General features: G+C 35.9%; 1 protein-coding gene across 5 annotated transcripts in view; it reads right to left on the bottom strand.

Annotated features, from left to right (window-relative positions):
* Positions 1-8594: 8594 nt before the first annotated feature.
* The window catches only part of LOC126203486 (protein suppressor of sable), an 81666-nt gene continuing 66865 nt past the window's right edge, over positions 8595-23395 (bottom strand). For all 5 annotated transcript variants that reach the window (XM_049937809.1, XM_049937811.1, XM_049937810.1 and 2 more), the window contains exons 8-14: positions 23040-23221; positions 22821-22936; positions 19594-19707; positions 18019-18281; positions 16821-17252; positions 14794-15181; positions 8595-10002 (exon numbers count right to left, since the gene is read on the bottom strand). In XM_049937809.1, the coding sequence (XP_049793766.1) occupies positions 9379-10002; positions 14794-15181; positions 16821-17252; positions 18019-18281; positions 19594-19707; positions 22821-22936; positions 23040-23221 (2119 nt within the window). In that variant the 3' untranslated portion in view covers positions 8595-9378. The remainder of the gene's footprint in view (positions 10003-14793; positions 15182-16820; positions 17253-18018; positions 18282-19593; positions 19708-22820; positions 22937-23039; positions 23222-23395) is intronic.

The raw sequence follows: 23395 nt of genomic DNA, 5'->3' as shown, positions 1-23395 counted from the left end.
AAGAACACCAACACACAAGACCTACAAAAGTACAACCAATTTATATCACTGACATCATATGGCTCAGTAGGTATGTCTAGGGTTACAAAATCCAGAGGCCCAGGTCCAGTCCTCAGTTGGTTCTAGGATTTTTTCTCTCAATTAAAACTATTCTAACATCTGGTAATTACATATTAATTTCACAAATGGCATATTGCACCATTGTTCGGAATCCGCCTTAAATTGTAGGCCCCTCCATGAATGGCTGGTAGCACACTTCGAGATCAGAGGCATCAAAGGCGTACCACCTACAATAAGAACCATGCCTCATAAAGCACAGTGATGTTCAAGCAAACATTCAGGTTGATGATAGCTTTACTTGCAATAGACTGTGGAATTCACAATATTATCACATTGTAAAGAGGTATTGTATATGGAAGACACCCTGATGCACAGATTTTTACAATTACATGAACTGGACATCAGTGAAGACAATGGTAATGCACTTCCATCTTGAACAAGTTCCAATTACCCTCAATCAGTGTCAGGGACTTCTCAAAGAATATCTACCAATAATGATGAGATAAATAACTGCAAAGAAAAGCATAGCAGGTGACTGGACTTGATATCACATGAAAGAACCGTAGAACATTACAGGCCACTGAGAATGATTTTAATTATCTTGTTGGTCTCTTCAAAGACCTTAAACAAAAAGTCTGAAAGAAACTAACACATTTCTGCACCCATTACAGTACCGGGTGGTAGTCTGAAGTATCACCAAATAGAATATGTTTCAGTTAGATGCATCATAATCTCATGCAGGAAAAAAGCAGTTTCTTTTCATACAGTATTTATATTCTGTATGCATCAAACAACTGATGCTTCTTACCGAGTGACAACTAGAATCTGCTACAAGAGCAATGTGCACAAAAAGTAAAAATCATACATCCCAGAAAGGGTGTAGTGCGGCAGTATGAAAGGAGAGATGTAATGTGATGATATTAATGGACACACAGGTCCAAATTTACGTTATTTTGTTGCCAACACTAGCAGTGAGGTGCAATGGTATAGTGTGTACACACTATTCTTCCTCTCTTTAGTTCAGTAATTTGTACTTAACTAGCTTTACACAGTTTCTAAGAACCTTTTTTTGCAAATGTCCACATACTTTTTGTTTTGTTTCAGCTGAAAGTCCAAACACTTCTCCCTTTACCTCATAAACCAAAGATAATTTTATTTTAATGTACTGTACATGGTCCTTTTATGACAAGACTTGTTTGTTTTTCATTATCTGTAACCTTAATGTGTGTTAGTTATCTCCAGGTGAGGTGATCTATACAGACGGAAGATGCACACAGGAAAATGGTGAACTTAGATTACAGGACTATTTGTGAAGCGCTTTATTTGCAAGGACTCCCAAGGGCTATCATTAAAATACTTAACACACTACAAATTACAACCTTTCCAACATTTGAAAGAGTGAAAGAAAAATATACTAAAACAACATATTTTTACATTTGAAATTCACCAACCACATCAAATATTAAATGTTAGGGCTCTCGTGAAGTAAAGCATCCAGAAGAAAAATACACAGTCAGCAAGTGAGAGTAAACTACAGCTCTATTCCTATTTACGGCAAAATTTAAAAATGGGAACTATATATGGGCGTAAGAGGACCATGTTATTGAAAAGAGCAATGTGTGAGATAATTTTAGTATGTTGTTATTATAAACCACACATGAAGGTGAACTCGGCAAACTGAAGTCAAAAGCACCACAACACACAAACCATATAGTAAAATTTGTGACATTTTGAAAAGACAGACATGTACAGTCTGCAGTTTAAGTACCGGTGTCATGAATAACCTTCATACAGTGAGTCAAGATTGGAAACAGAAAACCTATCAAACGAGCAAAAAGGATGAATATATCTTTGTCACTACTGATGATTAATTTCTGAAACTTAAGAATCGGAGGTAGCAATTTCATGTGCGCTGTCAAACAGATTAAAATTATATACTGTCTTGTATGCCACAGATAGCATTTGCACAGAATTAGTTATTGCTTAGAGCAGCACATATTGGGAATAATTTGTTGTTATTTAGTGAGAACACATATTACAATCATATTAACAGAGAAACCAATATGATATAAAACTGCATACTGACAATATTGTTCCTCAATACTCCTGTTCTGTGCAAAACTTGAGTCTATTTAGTCTGGCTCATTATAATCATAAAATAAAATAAACAATAGGAAATCAAGAGACTTTTAATCTAAGGGGACTTTCTTGTTCAATGCCATGGCCAATAGCATCCTCTTCCCCCCCCCCCCTCCCCCCTTACAGTTAATCTCTTTATAATGGGAATTGTTTTTCACAAAGGTCCAACACAATTCAAAATTACATTTTGTTGAAGCAATTGTGTATGGTAATCTACTGTGTGTACTTCGGTCCAGTAAAATCATTACTTTTTTCCTTTAATGATCTTGGCACAAGGCAGTCATTAACTTTTTGTACCACATTCGAAAGTGAAACTCCTTGATCTTGGATGTGGGTTTTTAAGCAATGTTACATAACTATTCTCATGTAGTTTTGCCTACAACAGCACAACACTACCAAAACGAGATATGATAACAAAAACAACGTTCAAAGTCAGAAGCAGCTCCATTTAAATCACATACATGTACTAGACAAACTGAAGCTAACAACTGTTTTCATTTCCAATACTCCATCTCATATATCAGTTTTCAAGACTGCCTCAAAATAAGCCACATTCTTCATAACCAAATGGTCACTGGCTCACCAACATTTCATGTTTACAATGTCCAAGCAATCCAGAAAGAAGGCATTTAGGATGACACTTGATATTAAGCTCCTCAAATAACATGAGAGAAGCTAACTTCATAGTTTGCTACTCCTTCCAATGTTAAGTAATTAGATCTCCCCCCTCCCAAATGGCACTTAATTTAACGCAATCGATTTCTTTAACATTCTATGGATATTTTGCCTAATCACTTGTAATACTAATATTAATACTTCATAAACTGCAAGACAGCTACCCACGAATTCAGGCACTAACTGCAACGAACACATTCAGCACCACTGGTGACAAGTTTTCGGCGTATTATACGATTATGATGTCCAAGCAACAAAGTACAATTGGATGAGCAGTTTGTGCCAGATGACAAAATAAAATGTTTTCAGCTTCTGGCTAATGTTATAATTTGTGTTGTTCTGTTTCTTGCTCTATCATGGCATAAACTTAGCTGACCTTGACCTATCCTCCACAATCCCCCCTCCTCCCCTCCCAGGCCTAGACCCACCCTTTTCATTCCTCTCCGTAAATCAGTTTTAGTTTAGATAAGGAGTGCAGTTCATAAGCTCTATCCAATTTGTTTCCTTCAACATCTGCAATTTTACCTTTACAGTACATGAAGAATGCTGCTATCTTACTGCTGAAAGTGTTTTCAATTTTGCTTACAAGGAGTGGTGGATCAGCTTTTTGAAACATACAGTGATATAGGTTAAGATCCCAGCTATCAAATTCTGTAGCCATTCATCCAGTAGACCCTTTGGGTGACAATCAGTACCATAAAATAAGTATTATCATATTTACTGGTTGCATGGTGTAATGGAATGGACAAGGTAAGGCCTTGACTTGCAGTAGGTTGTGGATTCTTATCTCGCCAAGTATTTTAATTTTCTTTTATTTATAAATTTTAATCGAAATTACCTTGATCATTATTTTATTCTATTCATTGGTTTAAATTGATTTTTTTATTTCTATTCCTTCGTCACATTTTAATCATCATATCAGTTCATTTGCTGTCATTGTTCTTCCCATCACTCTTTTTCTGCATGAAATTTCTGATAGCGTGATTTTAATTAATTTTTATTTTATTTCTTTTGTTTTATCACCCTCTTTTTTTGCCCCATGTTATTACATTCATTATTTCTACTCCTCATTTTGCTGGAACTTTGTTTTACTTATAATCCCTTTTAAGAAAAAAAAATACCTTTATCTGCATTATTTTGTCCATAGTGTAATAGGAATTTAGGCTATACAACACAAAAAACTAAATGCATAGATTGTAATGAAAAATACATTTTTGGCGCCACTGCACAGTCAATATAAATAGATTTTGTCTTTTGTTATTAGACCAATAGAGTAGCATTTTCAAATATTTAATTAAATTCACATTCACATAAATTCTGATTGAAAAAAGAATGATAAAAAGAAAAAATGAAAAAAAATTCACATGATGATTAAAATGCTGAGACAAAGCAATAGAAATACAAGATTATATTTAAACCAATTATTTGAATAAAAATAATGGTCATAGGCATTTCTAAAAAGATTTTAAAATAAAAAAATTTTAGCACCTGACGAGATTCAAACCCATGCCCTTCAGTATGTATAGGCCTTACCCTAGCCATCACACCACATAACCAGTGTACATAATTCTTCTGTTTTAATACTACTGAGCATCGTGTAAAATTCCAAATTTTTGTCATCAATTACGTGCAAACGTAAGTCCACCAGGGTGAATAGCTGTGGGGTGTGATACCCGAATTCTTAACCTACTTCACCATATAGATGGTTTCAGAAAGTCAATCCCTTTGCTGGGGACCTAATTTTGTTGGTGATTATGGGAAGCCATAAGAGATAATCATTCACGTCACTAATAATAAATGTGAGAGAAAGCACGCAAAAATGTCAGGGACAAAGAAAAAATACTAATATACTAATCAGTCTTTAAAATTTTAAATTACTAAATAATTTTAAAAATAATAAAATATCTCCTGTCCTTACCCCAATATTTATTAGATAAGCTAGTTACCACAAAAAACATCTACTCTTCATGACACCTAAAATATTGTGTTCATGACACCTAAAATATTGTGCTGCCCCCGCCTCTCCTTACTAAGAAGAACGATTCTCCTCCATTTAAGAGACAAACCTGAATTTCCTGCCTTGCACAGGCAGTCGCCTTACCATAAACTATCCTAGTCATACCTCTTGTCCAAACGAAAAGTCTGCAATTCACACAATGTTGCTGTACCATCCATGCCCCCCACCCCACCCCACCCTACCCCACCCCACCCCACCCCCATCCCCACCTTTGACACAGGACTGCCATAGATTGTTACCCATTACTGTTCATTTTTGTCACTTATCTCATACTTCATAAAATACGGAAAGAAATATGTATTCCGGAAAAACTTCATTTCTGACTTTAGCATTTTATAATAAACTTGAGGATGTTGGAGGAAAGGTAATTGTCAGACCCAGCAAAGGATGGAAATATTAATTGTTAGTTTTTCCACATTTGGAGAAATTTGCATTATTCCTTTTTTAAAAAAATGTATTTTGTGCATCTCCCAGAATCTGTGGAAGTCTTGCATGTGAGTAGTCATGTGATAAATGGACTTTCAGGGGTCCTAAGAAACATGTCATACATTTTGATTTGCGAAACAGCAAAAACCAGCAGTCTCAAAAAAATGGATACAAAGTAAGATACAATAAATCTGCAGAGCTGCGGAAGATCAATCCCATTTGTTCACCATATGCTACAGCTACTTCAGGATGTCACATTATCTGAAGCATTTTGCATCAGATGCCTAAAATGTAATACACAATTGTCCTTCTATCAAACGAGTGGCTGAGATATTTACAATTTTTTAATCAAGTACGCTGTCTTTAATACACATTTCAGTCCCAGTAAAGAAAAGAGATACAGTGTTACTATTGAATGAAATAATTTTTCATACTTTTAAATTTGACAGTCTTGTTCACTCTTGCACACCATTAATCAGTTGCAGAAAAAATAGTGGTGTTACACTGAAGTAACGCAAGTAGTAAGCAGATGAATTGCTCATAATCAAACAGCACCATAGAGGAATGAAGATTCATCATATGCAATGGAAAGTAGTAGCAATTAAAAGTGCTATCCTGCTCATGGTGATACATTGAATGATCACATTTCCATAACTTGAAAATATTTTTTGTGAGAAAAATCGGCGTAAAAATGAATGTCTCTCATTGAAGTCAAAATTCTGGAAACGTCCATGGACATAACAGGACTATTCATGGAAACACAGTTTTGTGTTAAATGTTACATGTGCACGAAATCCTACTAACTAGGCAATTTGAATGGCACCAGCTTATCAAGGATATAATTACATCTACTGTCCCACACAGAAAGAAAATACTAAATTTCCTTCCATCAAAAATATAAAAAAAAGGTAACACATCACAATTGCCCTGAAGTCTAATGTGCTGCTACTGTATTATGAAAAGGGTACTTGCTGCTCACCATATAGCAGAGATGCTGAGTCGCAGATAGGCACAAGAAAAAGACTGTCACAAAATAAGCTTTCGGCCAATAACGCCTTTGTCAAAAACAGATTACAAGACACACACACTCGTGCAAACAAAACTCTCATACAAGACATGACATGACACAAGTCGTGTATGAGTTGCATTTGCATGAGTTTGTGTCTGTCGTCTATTTTTGACAAAGGCCTTGTTGGCCGAAAGCTTATTTTGTGACAGTCTTTTTGTTGTGCCGATCTGCGACTCGGCATCTCCGCTACATGGTGAGTAGCAACTATCCTTTTCATTATACTGTTACATTCCATCCTGGATTTTCCATTGTTTGCTTTCTGCTGCCACTATAATTGCATTAATATCCTAGTTTTGATTCCACAGCCACTTATGTGGTCACTGAACTGTTTCTACCCACTGCTCTGCACTGAATAATAATAATAATAATAATAAATATAATAATAATAATAATAATTATCATTATCTGAAAATACATGTAGTATATACTGGTATATCTGCATGATTTACAAATTTCATGAATATGTCGAATATTCAATCCCCTGTTTCAAATTAAAACACATGTACTTCTCAAAAAAGGTATGCTTTATCCAGTAAAAAGCTAAGCATTCTTTCTGTATCAGTATTTCCTTGCTGTAATATTAATGACATTACACAAGCATATGATTTGAAAAGTGAGCAGGATGTCTGGCAAAGAAGTGCTGCACAAAAAGCGTGTGTAAATCGTCATATTATCTTCTTGTTCCAACCAATAACAGTGGTTTGAAAACTACCAGTAATCATTACTTTTCGTGTACCTGTACAACAAACAATATTTTTTGTTAAAGATGAGATATTGCCTGAGTTCTCAATTATTATTTACATTCCATTGGGGAATTTCTATTATTGCAGTAATGACACTTTAACACTTTTTATAACTCATGGACTGCTTGATGTGTAATACTATTGACAGCAAAGACGGGAGTGGTGTGAGTTACACACAGGACCTAAATCCAGTGTCCAAGAAAATAATATATGTAGCACTCCAACAGAAAAGGAACAAACTGTTTTATCTGATAAGCAGTCTACAAACATAGACAACTTGTAAAAACCTTTCACACTAATATAGTGCAAATCATGATGATGCAATCCATCACTCTCGGTTTAAAAAATAGCACCTATCAATAACAATTATTATATGTGATGCACGTCAGTTTCACTGTAATCTGAACCCATGTGCTGATTGATTTCATACTCTCCTTTTCTATAAATCCAAATCATTTGAATACTGGAATTATATATATCAAAGGGCTAAGAAGAAATGCAATGGGGTCATCTATAATGTTCTTCATGGGATCTTAAAACAGAATTTTAATTATGAATGACTAGTCAGACTACGGCTTTGTCTAACAGGACTGGCCCATTAGCAGGACATAAATATGGATCTTAAAAATAACAACTTAAGATTGTGAGAACTGTCTCTCCAGTAGAATTCTAACAAAATGCAAATGAACATAGGAAAACCTTGTATTTACCACATCCTGGAAACACTCCTTTCCATCACAGAGCAGTGGTCCTCAAAAACAATGTGAAGTCTTATTATGCGATATTAAATACAAACTTTGAAATCTCAGTTAGAAACTGATTTTGGAATATCCGTTAACTGTCAAGACATTCATTCTCCAACAATAAAACTTTGCTGACAGACTCCTCTTCTTTACTTTCAGTTTTGAGAAAGTAAAATTGCATCTAGATGACCAGGCAAAAATAGCAGGTTACACACATGCTCACCCAAGCCAACAAGTTTCCTGAGCACTTGCACAAGAAAGGCTTTCTTGTCTATTTAAACCAGCTTCACTAATATGTGTATTTCGTCACACTGATTTAAAATATAAAAAAAGATCTTTATGGACTTAAAAAGGAGAACTGTACTATGAAATAATTTTAGCTATAGTAAGAAAAACAGCAAAGAAGAGCACGAAAAATGTAAAATTATAAAGAAAAGAGAAAACTTCATAGATCTTATGGCTAATTATACACATAAATAATAATTTCAGCCACATAATAAAAACAGCAAAACTGAGTGCGAAAAATGTGAAATTGCAGAGAAAAAGAGTGAAACTTCATAGATATTAGGGCTAATTATACACATCTTGTAAAACTTAAAGGAAAACATCAGCTCATAGAGCAAAATGATATTAAAATATTTAGAAAATTTTATTTATATTTTGATTTATGAGATTTACTGTAAAACAGAATATGAAAATAGAACAAAGCAGTATAAAAGTTAATTCACTGTACACTAACTAGAGAATGATTTGTGTAATTCATTATTTGTGTCATTATATTTACATAACACAATGCAAAAGTCCCTTTCAGTTAATGTAGGAACATCTGCCATAAACAAAACAATAGTCATGAAACTATTAACAGCTAAGAAGTAAAATATCTTAGCTGCAGCTTAACTAAATAAATATTACCTTCAGCAGTTGCACCAAGTACTATGGAATACTTGTGATACATAATATAAACTATACATAAATATTGCACTTTGGACAGACTTTCAAAACTTAGTGTAGTTGTTGATGGTATGGTTTCAGTCACTCCTCAGTTTTTAATTAAGTATCACATACATTTACATCTGTACAAAATTAATTACACCACTTTCCATTTTTCCACTTGTCCATATTGCTGTCTCAGCTATTCAAGTCCTTAAAAAACTCCAGGCTGCCACTTATACAATTGTTCACTAAATGAGATCAAGGCTTTCTTCAGCCAGCATAATCAATGCACAAAATATAAAGAGGAGTCATATATTACATGTAAAGACTGATGAAAAATGTATTTATGAGCACCACCTATTTTTTTTCAATTTATTGTGAATGTATTGATATCAAGGATACATGATACCACAACTCGGGCATGTCACACAAAACACCTGCACTGTTGAAGTGTAGCCATGAGAACACTCACTTCAAATACAGTCAATAAATAACATACTAGTAACACTAGTATACTCAAAGTACTGATTGAATGAACTGCCAATTATTGTGATGGGGATTGTTAAATTAACACTATAGTGATGGAGTAAAAGTCTGTCCACCAACCATATCCTGCTCACCAAATGCACCTGGGACATTTCTGCGCATTCCTCTCCATATAGGTCTCTGCTGATGTGGTTGCATTGGATTCCAGTGGCCTCCATCACCATCTTCCACAGGAAAAAATGGCATCCGCATACCTACAGCTAAGGCTGGATTGGGTGCAACAGGGAAACCTGGGGGCGCTACACCTAGCAAGCCTTGACGACCCGTATTCACTGCAGGTGTCCTTGGTAGCCGAGGATCCACATTGGCCATTGTTCCAACACCAGGCATTACCATGCCAACAGGTCCCACACCTAGATCACCCATATTTCCAAAAGGTGACTGTGGTACACCAAGAGTATTTGGTTCAGGGGCAGATACAACTGTAGAACTTGAGACAGTAACTGCAGTGTGCGGGACTGTTGATTTGACACTTGCTGCATTTGAGGAAGCTGAAGTTGGAGTTGCCAAGCGTCTAGGATCTGTCCTAGGGGTGGTTGTTGTAGTTGTAGTAGTAGTTGTTGTTGGACAGCTTGTGGAAGTCTTTGAAGAGGTAGTCACAGGGGGATCAGGTAACTTGAATATTTTGCGTAATCGTGGATCATTCTCTGCCTGTAAGAACACAATTCAATAAACACAACATCTTACAAATAAGCATAAGTACATTTTATGTAAGCACATCTTCATATATGATAAACATAATAATATAAACAAATTTTGGACAGAAATGACAATAAACTATATACCCTATATATCAACTGTCTATCTTTAATCTAAAAGATTCTTTTATAATCATAACCACAAGAAAAGAAACAAGCTGGTTGCAGAAGTGGATACTGCAAATGGATCTTTTAAAAAGGTGAAAGTATGAATTACAACTGTGCCTAGGATACATGAATATTTTTAAAAAAGCTTTTGGTCCAATTTGAAGTAAATGTATATTAACAACTCTTTTGAATCCATCAAACTACTGATTCTGTATCAGCAAAATTATTCTCTTCAGCCCCACAGAAAAATTTTCAAAACCCTAAACTGTGAAAATTAAGAAGGAATACATATTAATGGGACATAGCAGGACCACTTTCATTCTGCTGAGGCCATTGTAAGGCTTGCCTGCAGAGCAACAACTAACTGTAGAATTTAATTGGGAAAGTAAAGGTCCGAAAATCAATTATTAAGACTGAAGTAAATATACAGCAAACATTTCCAAAAGAAAATAGAGCAAATTAACAATGAAGTAACAGAAACACTTGCTCAATTTTTTTTTGTATTTAGCACAGTTCACGGCAATTAATGAAAGCACAGGAAAATAAACAGAGTAAATATGGCTCGAGTGCTGAAATTAAACAGTATTTTTGAAACTAAGCTTCCAATATGCCTGAAGTGAAAGTTTATAAACAATTTAGACTAATGACAGAAACAAATGGAACTCGAATGTGAGAACATATCAAACCCTTTGAGTTGCTCAGTGAGCATTCATTATTTATTCATTCAGATTCTCGACATTGCTATGTCTTCCTATTCACAGAGTAATGCCATTACTTTAAGTTGTATCATCTGTAGAGTTGTGGAAACAATTGAATTAGGGAACAAACTATAGTGGTAAATGAAGATACATCCATAATGCATATAAAGTGCGATGGGTGGGAGGTGTAGCCAAAGAATGAGTGACAGATGTACCAATGAAATTCTTTGTTGGATTATTAGAGGGAAAAAAGACAAAAATGATGACTGAGTGGAATGTGGGTACAGAACAATGGAAAACATGAAACAGCAATATGGAAGCTATTGCTGAAGAACATAACACATGGAGAATTTTGGAGGGCCAATATTCAGCAGTGGCTGATGATTATGGTAATTTATCCAGTTAAACTGATATATTTTTGGGGGAAAGCACACTTTACTGTCAATTAAAATAGAAAAATCGTGGTTACAATCAGTTTTATTTTTTGTTCACAAGTTAATGTTTTGTATTACAGAGTTAAAATAATGGCAATATAACAGCCAAATCTTGTACTTGCATCAAGAAAAAAAGGTTCTCAAGACAAATAATACAGCAGAGGTCACTGTTTGGGAAAAGATGACAGTGGGGCATACAATATGATTTAGAAGAACTGGAGATATTTCTGCACAATAGTTTGGTCGAGATACAGTTAACTGTTACAGAGAAATGAGCATTAATAGAGATTTGTTTGGTATCCTAGAAGGCTAAGACATTCAGAAAGTTATGACAATTTAAAATGGGAGGTAATTAAGAATGCTCTCATGTATAGAGATCAGGAATATTAGAAAACCAGTAAACATTAAACCTGCTGATAGCATTCACCATAACAATTACAGTAATTTCACTCATTGGCTTTCCCACCCTACATCCAAGCTGTCAGCTTCCAACCTAAACATAGACCTTTGGCTATGCTGTGCAGTTTTACACCACAGACTACATTCAAGAAAGTATGTAGAGCCAAAAATAATACTGCCAGCATTATGATAGAGAGAGAGAGAGAGAGAGAGAGAGAGAGAGAGGCACCAAAAGAAACAATGATGCCAGTAAAGTCAACCACACATCCATCATCTAGATGAAATACTTCAAGTATATAAGCATTGCAGTAAGAGACTGAAGAATGCAAGTCAGCTTTGGAAATTCTTTAAACCATTCACACACACAAACACAGAAGAGAGGGTGCCAGGAGGTGCGGGGGCAGGAATACATAAAGAGAGAAAACTTAGAATTACAATAATATTAAATAAGCAAGTTTGAACTATTATGCAACAAGAGGAAAACAGTGAACTTAAAAAACTGAAAAAAAATCACCATGAAGATTTTGAAAAAGCAACACACAATATAGCTGTAAAGAAATAACAATAAAAGGAAAGGACGTATGATAACACACAGAAATGAGTGACAATTAAATGTACAAAACAATGAATTGAAGCAAATGAGCAAAACTATGTTAGACCTATACCCATTGCATGGTTACGTGAACCCTTGCTTCTTGGCACACAACAGCACAGAAAGACGGAGATAACTTGAATGTACATGTACCACATAATAAATAGGACATACAGTGGAACCTCACTTAGCGAGCATAATTTAGTCCACAATCTTATTCATAGGGTGAAACAATCATTAAGCAAAACAACTTATCCCACATAAATTACTAAGAACTTCATCTTATTCATGCCATTTATTCAAATAAAATTATACATACAATATTATGTGCTTTATTATTCATGATACATAACTAATTCTTTTTTACTTGGAAGCTATCTATAGTTATTTGTTTCTGCTGACACTACAGCACTTCGCAAAAAATGTGACATAGCATTATCGTCAAATATGTAGCACACGTAGCAACTGCTTTATTGGGGTAATGATTTTCAATGTATGATGCAACCGATTCCCATGCTTTCATTTCCCTTATTGAGCCAGAAGATTGCTGCTTTGCTGTTACTGCTTCCTCCTCCTCCTCCTCCTCCTCATCCTAATCCTCCTCCTCCGAAGAAATCCTTGCCACAATTTCCTGCTGTGAAACACATTGCAACTCCACTCTTCAGTGGTCATTTATTGGCTGTGATCTTCCACGAGTTCATCAATATCATTGTTATCCACTTCTAGACTCATGCTCTTGGCCAAAGACACAATCTTGTTGACTACAGGCTCCACAGGTACTGACTCAAATGCCTCAGTCACATTTGACAACGAACTCCGGTCAAAGCTTCTTCCAAGCAGAAGTGAGAGTTCTGTTCTCTTGGTAACCTCTTCCCATGCCTTTTTGATTATCTTGACGCAGGCAACGATGTTGAAGTGATATTTCCAAAACTCTCTGAGTGTGAGATTGGTAGCTTCAGTTAACTCAAAGCAATGCTCAAAGAGTGCTTTACTTTAGAGCTTCTTAAAGTTAGAAATAATCTTCTGGTCCATAGGCTGGAGAACATAATCTTCTGGTCCACAGGCTGGAGTAACAGAGTGGTGTTGGGAGGCAGAAATTGGATCTCGATGAATTGAAATTCTTCCTCGAGGTGGTCTTGTGGACCTGTAGAATGGGCAGGAGCATTGTCCATAAAAAGCAAGACACGGAATGGCAGATTCATCTCAAGCAAATGTTTTTCACTGAAGGGCCAAACACTTCATTGATCCAATCACAAAAAAGATCACGTGTCCTCCAAGCCTTGTTGTTGGACCTCCATGGCATATTTAACCTACTCTCTGGACTTTACACTTCTTGAAGATCCATGGAGTTCCTGAATGGTAAACAAGCAGCAGTTTAATTTTCAAACTGCCACTCACATTGGCACAGAATAGCAGTGCGAGACAGTCTTTCCTTGGCTTGTGATCAGGCAATGCATTCTCCTCTGCCATTTTTCCAGAATAGACCTGTCTCATCATAATTAAAAGCCTGTTGCGGCAGGTAGCCCTCAGAATCTACGAGCATGTTGAAGTTGCTGATGAAGTACTCTGCAGCCTTTGCATTGGGACTGGCTGCTTTGCCTTGCTTCACAATGCTGTGCATGCCGGTTCTTTTCTTAAACTTCTCAAATCACCCATGGTTTCACTTAAACACTTCTTTGGCACTAATGATCCTGGTGTCTTCTTAACGAGGTCAGCGAAAATCATTTTCGCCTTCTCGCAAATGATGTTTTGGTTAATAGTGTCACCTTGTAACTGTTTTCATTTATCAACGTAAGGAGCAAACTTATGACGCTGGCCAGAATACGAAACCATTCTTTACGTACTCTTGTCACTCCCTTTGAAGCATCTATCTCCTTAATCTTGTCCTTGTTCTTGAGGGTAGTGCAAATGGTTGATGTAGACCGATTGTATGTGCATGGTAAATCAGCAACACTCACACCACATTTGCGTTTTTCAATGATTTTATGTTTCATTTCTAAGGTCTTTTCTTTCTCTCATGGTTGTCTTCTAGCAGCTTTATCTTCGGGGACATTTCTATGATGGTTATTAAATTTGCACATAAAAAAACACTGCATGAACACAAGTTCAGAAAAATGTGTGATCACAAGCTGCCCTAAGATGGTAGTGGAAACAGAGCTAAACCCAGACAGCAGTATGTACTAAAGACATTGTTCATATGCCGCTGCCGACAATGAAAGATGTTCATATTGTTGGAACATTTACCCCGCCATGTGCGAATGGGGGTGACATTGTCATTACTCGTTATGCAAACGATCATTCATTGTGCAAAATATCGGTTGTTAAACAAAATATTTTTTTACAATTTGTTTTGCTCATTACGCAAATTGCGCATTATGGGAGGTGCTCGTTAAGCAATGTTCCACTGTATTTCTTTGCCAATCAATAAGGTGTCACTTCTTTAAATGTATCTCTTTTAATGAACGATTTCTATAATGCAACACACTATTGAATTTGCAATGAATGTTCCTTACCTGTGGATCAGATGTACTCAGCTTCAGCCTCGTGTAATCAGGCCTTGGAATGGTGATTTCTACAACCTTGTATGGAATTGGAGGATGTGAAGTGAGAGAAGCATCTATTTCAGTAGCTGGTGTATGCATTGGTACTGGTTTAAAAGGCAACTCGAGGACACGGCGAAGATCGACATCTCCGCTAAGAGCAGCTGAAGGATCAGCTGAAATTCGTGGCCGCAGGTCAGTGTCACTGGACCCACCAAATCCTGTGATATGCCTAAAATCAGTATCTCCGACATGCCTCAGGTCCACATCTCCTGTTGTAGATGAGGATGCTGTTGTAGCTGCAGCAGTCATGCGAGGTAGGTTACGGAGATCCACATCGCCTGGCGAAGTTATTGCATTGCTGCACACAAATGTAAATAATATGTTTCTATTAATTAAGATAAGTTACATGGTTATTGAAAATAATCATAAGGAATTTATCAAATGCCAAAGTATAGAATATAGACATAGCTACAAACTATTTAAAATTACAAGACACTCAACAGTAACAAACAATTTTTATCTTTTGCATCAGCAGTAAGTGATGGCTGCACTTCTATATTTTTCATGTTATTCTCTGTGAACAACTACTGTTTGGTGTATGTAGGTACATCTCAAGTAGCAAACAATCAAAACTGGTATAAAACAGTGAGAGTTAGATCTTTAGAGATGTGATTAGATAAGTAAAGGAGGGAACATTTGCAACAAATTAAAAATAAGTACCTCCTGCAGGCAGTGCACAGGCAACTGAACTATCTGAGCACATCCTCCCAACTTCCCATTAGTTCCCTGCCATATCTCCAAAACTATCCAGAGGTTTTCCAACTATACTGTTGTACTAGCATCTCTGGGATAACTTAAGTAGTGGTGAATTTCACTTCATCATGGCCTCAAAGACGTTACTGAAATTATGTATTTCTAATGCAGTATGTGCTACAATGAATGCCTACGAGAAGCCAGAATTGTGTTTCAACTGAGGACTCAAGCCTTGATGGCTGTGAATATGCCTCTAAACAGATGAAATAAGTCATTCCATTGAACAAAAGTATTTACAACTCATTCTGCTTAGGACATGATCTAAATTTCAGAGAAAATGGAAGTCCTACTACTCAGGATGTTACACCCATCCCCCTAACTAAGCAGTTCAAGGTGCTTCTCCCACTGATACCTAAAGTAAGTTAACGAGACTGATTTCACCTCTTGGGAAATGTGCTGAGTCCCATGTTAAGGGGGGCCAAACATAAAAGGGTAGGGTCTATTAATCATTGGCAATTCAAACATATGGCAAATAATGGTACCCCTTAGGGAAAGAGCAGCAAGGAATGGGAAGGAACACAATGTGCACTCAGTGTGTATGCATGGAGGCCTCATTCAACATGTTTTAAAAAAAGGCTATTTTGGCAACAGTTGAGGAAACAAGAGGTAATGATTGTGGATCAGACACCTGAAGATAGATGCAAACTATCCTGAGAAAACCTACTTAGAAAGTTTCTAGAACCAACTTGAAGTGATAAATCTAGGAATATATGACAACCCCCTATGTATCACTGCCATATGGATTGCAAAGACAAAATTAGAATAATTACAGCTTGCACAGAGGCATCTCCACAATCATTCTTCCCATAATCCATCTATGAGTAAAATTGGAAGAAGCCCTAATAACTGGTAAAATGGGGCGCACTCTCTGCCATGCACTTTACACTGGTTTGTAGAGTATATAAACGAAAATGCAGATAATTTAAAATACTCAGCAAATACATATGTAACCATTCTATGAACTACACAAAAAATAAAACCAATAGTAAAACATTGCAATAGACAAGATTATTTTCTTTAATGCTATTCAGTCTGCACAGCTGATATTTTTTGCAGTAGTAGGATGTTAACTTGTGCATTATTCATAATGGATAGTGGATATTTTCACCTGCATTCAGATTTTAAACTACATCTTTTACACCCTGCCATTTTATGTAATGTAATTCCCATAAGTCATATTATACCTGTAGATACTCGTAAAGCTCGTCCGCCGAGGTGGTGGGCCAGACAAAATGCTTTTGCTGTGGCTGTCATCTCCACCCGGACTAGCTCCAACAGATGATGTGGATGCAGAAGCAGCTGCGGCAGCTGCCACTGCTGCAGCCTTGCGAGGATCTGCACGAGACGTTCGTGGGTCAGGTCGACGGGTAGGAGGAGCAGGTGCCTCAGATGGAGCAGAAGAACTTGTACTTGGGGACAAAAGACCTGGAGGCCCAGGCCCCACTGATGCTGCTGCAGTAACGGCTGAAATACCACTAGTTGAAGACACAGGTACGGCAGCTGCTGCTACTGCTGCCGCTGCTGCTCTACTGCGAGGATCCCGGGAAACGCGAGGGTCTCGTATCACAGGACTGCCCTGTTGCTGAGGTGACTGTATTGGTGTCGAAATGGTCGTTCTAAAACAGCAGAAATAATGGAAATAAGACTTCTGATTCAAATCAACCACTAAGTACTATCATTAGTACATTCAAGACAACAGTTACATTTTGTATTTAACATACAGATCTTGAATGAAATTACTGCATACATATGAAGACAAAACAAAGTTGTGTAAGAAATTTCATCTAGTATTTTGTGTAATGGCAGCGAGTTGTCAAAAGTTACATTCTGTTGTACAATTAATGTTCACTATGTAAGACATAGCCCCTGCCACATTCTCAAAATTTGTCTTGCAGCATCTCATATCACAAGAGATTATTATTATCATCATCTATCAGCAAACTCTCTTCTTTAAAAATGAAAAGGAAATTTATCTTCACAAGTAACAACTGTGTAGACACTCCTGCAATTGCATCTTATGATTTCTGTAGTTTACTTTACAAACATTTCTTCACTGTCATAATTTCATCCTTTCCTGTGCAAAATTTGCCTTTTGATTCCAAAACAGAATTATGTCCACTTGAACACTGCTTTAAGACATTACATTTTTCCGTGACATCGCAAGTGACTAGAGAAACAGTAATAAATTTGCTTTGTAGTGTATGCAGAATGAGAAAATGGCAGAGGAAGGGCACATGATGAGATGGGGAGTGTGACGAGGCAGTGAGTGAGTGAGTGAGTGAGTGAGTGTGTGTGTGTGTGTGTGTGAGAGAGAGAGAGAGAGAGAGAGAGAGAGAGAGAGAGAGAGAGAGCTTTCCTGTATTGTTAAACACATGGACGTACCGCTCAGGTGTCTGAGTAACCATAGCAACTGTTGATGTCTGTACAGCTATGCTGGTTGCAACGGGCACAACACCTTGGTTCCGTATTGTTGACAAAAGTTTTGTAACTGATTCTGAAATATTTATCTGTGACAAGTCTTTCAATGTTAATCCTGTCACAGTTCGGACAACTGGTGCTGAAGTCTGATCTACAGACTTTGGTGGGGTCATTTCTTTTCGTTCTTGTTCATCTTGTAGTATTTGTTGTTTAGGCGGCTGCGGCTCCTGTGAAAAATAAACAGAAAACTCAAATTTGATGTCCATCTACAATTTTCTTTTGAAGTATGTATGTAATTTACACTCTTATCATGCAAGTGAATTATAACAAAGTTCAAAATGCAGATAGCTACAATTTTACAGCATATGATGATTTCATTCTCTTATTATTACACTGTAACATATAGTGATTTCATTCTCTTATAATTACACTGGAGGAGAGTAACAAGTGGGGTTAAAACTTTAAGAATTCCTGCAAGCATGCCAGTAAAAGTTGAAAACAAACTGAAAAAGTTTTTCCTTGACAACTCCTATTCTGTAGAAGAATTTCTGTTGTTGTAATGTGTAACAGTTGGGGGTAGCAATTTCTAACTTACATTTTGTATATTTAGAAATAAAAATTAAGAAAAAATTATTACTCTTATAAATGTTCAGCATGTAACCAAATTTGCAAATTATTTTGCGAAGTGAAAGTAAAATGACGCATTCCACATAATTATAATATATTGTGCAGAATGCTCCATGGAACATGAAACATGAAACAACTAATTAATTAACTAACTACATAATAAGGAGTACACATGCAAGATGTGTTATAGCAGTGAAGAGTTTTCACTGTTTAACTTTATCTATTTATCATAAACACACATTTCAGGTGAGATTCTTCACACATATCCAGAAGCAGTATTGGTGGGTACATAAATTAAGTGCTGGTTAGCACAAATGACTTTTCATTATAATTAGGAAGAGATCTAGAAGACTATGCAGACTGACTAAGCATAAAACCATGAAAGGTGAGGCTGTAGAGAGCGCTAACACCATTAGAGTATTTGCATGGAAGTATCTAAAACACAAGTTGAAGGTAAGATCTCTGTTATCACACTCACTGTCAACTAGTATCTCTAACCTACAACACAGGCTCCAAACATACAATCCATACAGAGTGGAGGTTCTTACAACATACAACGTGAGCGCAGTTAACATCAGTGTACAGAGTAAAAGTGTTCCTCAAGTTGCCTCCAACATTCTGATCTGATAGCGCACATGCATTTCTGAACACAGCTGCCATTTCAAGCATATGTTGCAACTGGAAGCTCTTAAATTTCTGCGCTAATAGTAAATATTTTTGTATGTAGTTTGTATATTAAACTACTATTATTTTCTGTGACTTGTTCAGGACTTTTCAATGTTCCTGTGTAACTGGTCCTAATTCCATACCTTTCCTCTTCATAACATGTATTGTAACTGTCTCTTGTTTACACAGATCCAGTATAACAAATTTGATGGGCTGGAAGAAAGATAAATACAAACAACAGCATACCTGATTGGACAGCTTTTTCAGTAAGTCAGTCAAAGGTACATCCTCTTCATCACTCGAGTACCAGTTTTCATCTGCACAATTGTCATCATCATCCTCATTGTCCCCACTACGCTCCTAAAATTTAGCATTGGAATAAATAAACACCTCAAAATTTTACAGCATGAAATAGCAATACATATTCAAATGGGCTCCTTACAACAGCACTGCTAACTACTGAAATTATATAATTACTTTCTCGTGAAACTCCATGCAATCCATTTACTTTACAATATCAACTATCTCACCTGGCAAAAAATATAATAACAACTTAATTTTTTTTCCTCCTGTCATACTAGATTTTTTCAGTATACATTATTAAATTATCAGTAATGTTATTGTAAGGCTTGTGATTCTAAGTTCCTTTGTTCAAGATACAAGCAATTCAGTGGTCATATAAATCTACTGTTCTCATGACAATTTCCAAAGAGCATTTTTACTTCTGGTATGATAAATTACCCTGCCCTATTTTGACAGGCGTTTCTACTCAACTAAGTGTATGCTACAAATGGGCTTCAATGAGAAATTATGTTCTAAAATTTCCTTTTCAAATAAAGCATCTGAAACATTACGTAATTTAGAGTAAAAGATGTGGAGGTGTTTCTGTTGGGCGATAATTATTGGTATCAATTAAAAATAAATAAAACTGCACATCAAGTATAGAAGTTAACAGTCTAAAAGGTTAAATAATTATTTTGTTCAAGAAATGAATAAGAAACACATAGTCAATAATGATGCTCCAGGTGTAATACCAAATAAGGCATATAAAGTCATTCCAGATATGGAAGAAAGGAAACACTCATGGAGATGATGGTGTTTCACTATAAATGACTAATGCTGGATGAAAAGTTATACAATAGGAAATTGAAAAATTATGAATAGATGTTTGTGAAATAAAGGCAATTTCCAAACTGGAACAATGCTGTAATAATCCTCCTTTGCAACAAAGGGGAACACAAGACATAAAAAGCTATAGAACCACCAGACTTTCCATACTAAATACGATTACCAAAACCACACAGAAAGACCACTAGACTTTGATCAGGCAAAGGAACAGATTGGCTATGAATAAAGTACAATGGTTCATCTGCAAGTCATGAACAAAGTTATATAACAGAGTAATGGGTATCCAAAACCACTTTGTCTGGGACTCATACATTATCCAAATGCAATTTCAACTAAAATTATACCAATATCCTTTAAAAAGGAAAGAATATTAGGGTTTAAATATCCATTGATAACAACATCATTAGAGATGAAGCTCAGCTTAGGGAGGAACAGGAAGTAATCAGTCATGTCTGTTTCTAAGGAAACATCCCAGCATTTACCTTTAAGCAACTTACGACACCATGGAAATCGTGAATCTGGATGGCCAGATGAGGATTTGAACTGCTTTCTTTTACAGATTCAAGTATAGTGTCCTACCATTATACCACCTAGCTCAGTGTCCTTCAAAACAAAGCCTCAATTCTACATATGTTATAATGTTCTAAAGAATAAAAGTATCAATTCTATAGCTTCCTTTATATTTCATCAAGATTCTGCTGAGACATTCAAAGTTGAAAGAGAAATCAGACAAGTGATTCCATACAAAAAGCTATTTCAAGGGTTCCTAGTCAAAGTTTTCAGGTCCTTAAACTGGGTAACCTTATAAGGAATACATGTTGATGGTTATCTGAACCTGTGTATTTTGTGGATGACAATTTATTGTTTGTCGCTAGCACAGATGAACTATAACCATGCTATGGGACCACATCAGGTTTTAATTTAGGCTTATAAATCAATTATAATAATACAAAACAATGTATAACCAACACATTCCATAGAAAATAAAATCCAATTAAAATGAAGTCATAATATCAGTTCATAATTTTTTGTATTTAGGATAACTGAAACAATAACTAGATGGAAAGGAAAAGACATAAAAAGAAGAGTAACAATGGCATAGAGTGCTTTTGATAAATTAAATAAGGTTTTTAAAACTAAGCTTTTGATGTCTTAAAATAAAGGAAGTTTATGATCAGTATGTAAACATACAGAAAAAATATATATGCACACAGCTGAAAACTGTAATCCATGGAGAAGTCAAAGGAGGTCTTTATCCAGCAGTGGACATTAAATGGCTGATGACTACAATCATGATAGTGGTGGTGATGGTGGTGGTGGTTACAGTTAATGGGATAAGTGGGAAACTGAAAAATAAATTTAGGGTATATGTGTAGTCTTACTCACAGGCTAAAATTCACTGAATGTTACGTGAAATCCCCCTCCCCAAAGAATGGTCTACATTCTAGATAAAAAATGTAAATTCTGAGCATCTGTAATCTTTACAAAACATATTCACGAAGAATAACAAACACACTGTATTATCTGCTATGTGATCCTGCGATAATGACACATACATTTCCATGACACACAGTACTATAGACTAGTTAATCAACTTGCTTATCACAAGACAATATGCAGGAGACTAGCTTGTAAGATGTGTGGCTTCTCATTGCTGTGAAATAATTGCATTTGTGTCATTTACGTGACTGATAGCTAATATGAAGGACACAACCTCACAACAAATCACCAAACAATTGTATCTAGAAATGTCCAGCACTGTTAATGTCTGGCACAAAGTCAAAATCGTCATTACAGTTTAATGATTCACTGGACATATTCACAAGCCAAGCAGAAAATTGTAAATAAAAATACATGACCCACACCGCAAAACACATAGCAGATACCAAAATAAACTAATATTATTTGCTGCATAGCGTAAAAACTAAACTCATTAAAATATTATACTAGTGTTGTTACACCATCTGCCAATCTTACAGATTAATGTACACCCTTCTTAACATTTTACATATGAAATAATGTTTCATTAGAGGTCCAGTGCCACCTGACAAGCAAAGTTAGAGATGATCGTGGTGACTTACAATTAGAGTGGCCAACTGTGAATTATATAAATCAAAGAAGTGATTGATATAGTTTATAATGTGGAAATATGTACTGAATCAATCTCATCCAGCTGCTGTGATGAAAGCACTCACATTTGTGGCACAGGCTCAAAGCATCCACTTAATATCTGTCATAATTTATTATTATAAGCATATCGTGGTCTATTCTTTGTTCAGCACGGATTAGCATGGCTTCATAATTTATCAAACTGATATTGCAAACAGCAATAGCTTCCTTCATACCTGACTGCTGTCTGCTTCTCTCTGTTGCTGCTGTATTCTCAAAAACAGTTCTCGCTGTTTCTTGGGAAGGTGGAGAGGAATATTGGCTCCATCGTTGCTTTCAGTGCCACTTTCACCTAGGAATGTTAATTCAGATTAGATGTTATGAGAGATCCTTAACTTCAAGACACGTTCTTTTCTCCAATGAATTATGTGAGCTACATAATTTAATAATTTTACCAGTCTCTGCCTGAGAATCTCGTGCATCATGTGCTGAGTCAATCTTCTGTGGTTTCTCATCTTGCGGCTCTGATTTAACAATACTTATTTCTTCAGAATTTGAAGATTTTTCATCTGTTGTAGTCATGCTGAAACTTTTACTTTTTACAGACTCGTCCAGTGTTGCAGAGTCAGGAGAAAGCCTGTAAAAAAATTCCACTTAAATTATTATGTATGTAATTATTGATGATTTTCTTCATACAGTCTATCATTGATTGGAGGAAATAAATACAGAAAGATGCAGTATGTGCCTTCTTTTGAATCTGTAGCTTCAAATCAACATCATAAAATCTATGAAGAAATAAAATACTATTTAC

This window comes from Schistocerca nitens, chromosome 9 (genome assembly GCF_023898315.1).
Source record: "Schistocerca nitens isolate TAMUIC-IGC-003100 chromosome 9, iqSchNite1.1, whole genome shotgun sequence".
In the NCBI taxonomy this organism is placed as follows: Eukaryota; Metazoa; Arthropoda; class Insecta; order Orthoptera; family Acrididae; genus Schistocerca; species Schistocerca nitens.
The sequence above is the reverse complement of the archived record's forward strand: the minus strand, read 5'-3'. Positions and strand labels throughout refer to the sequence as shown.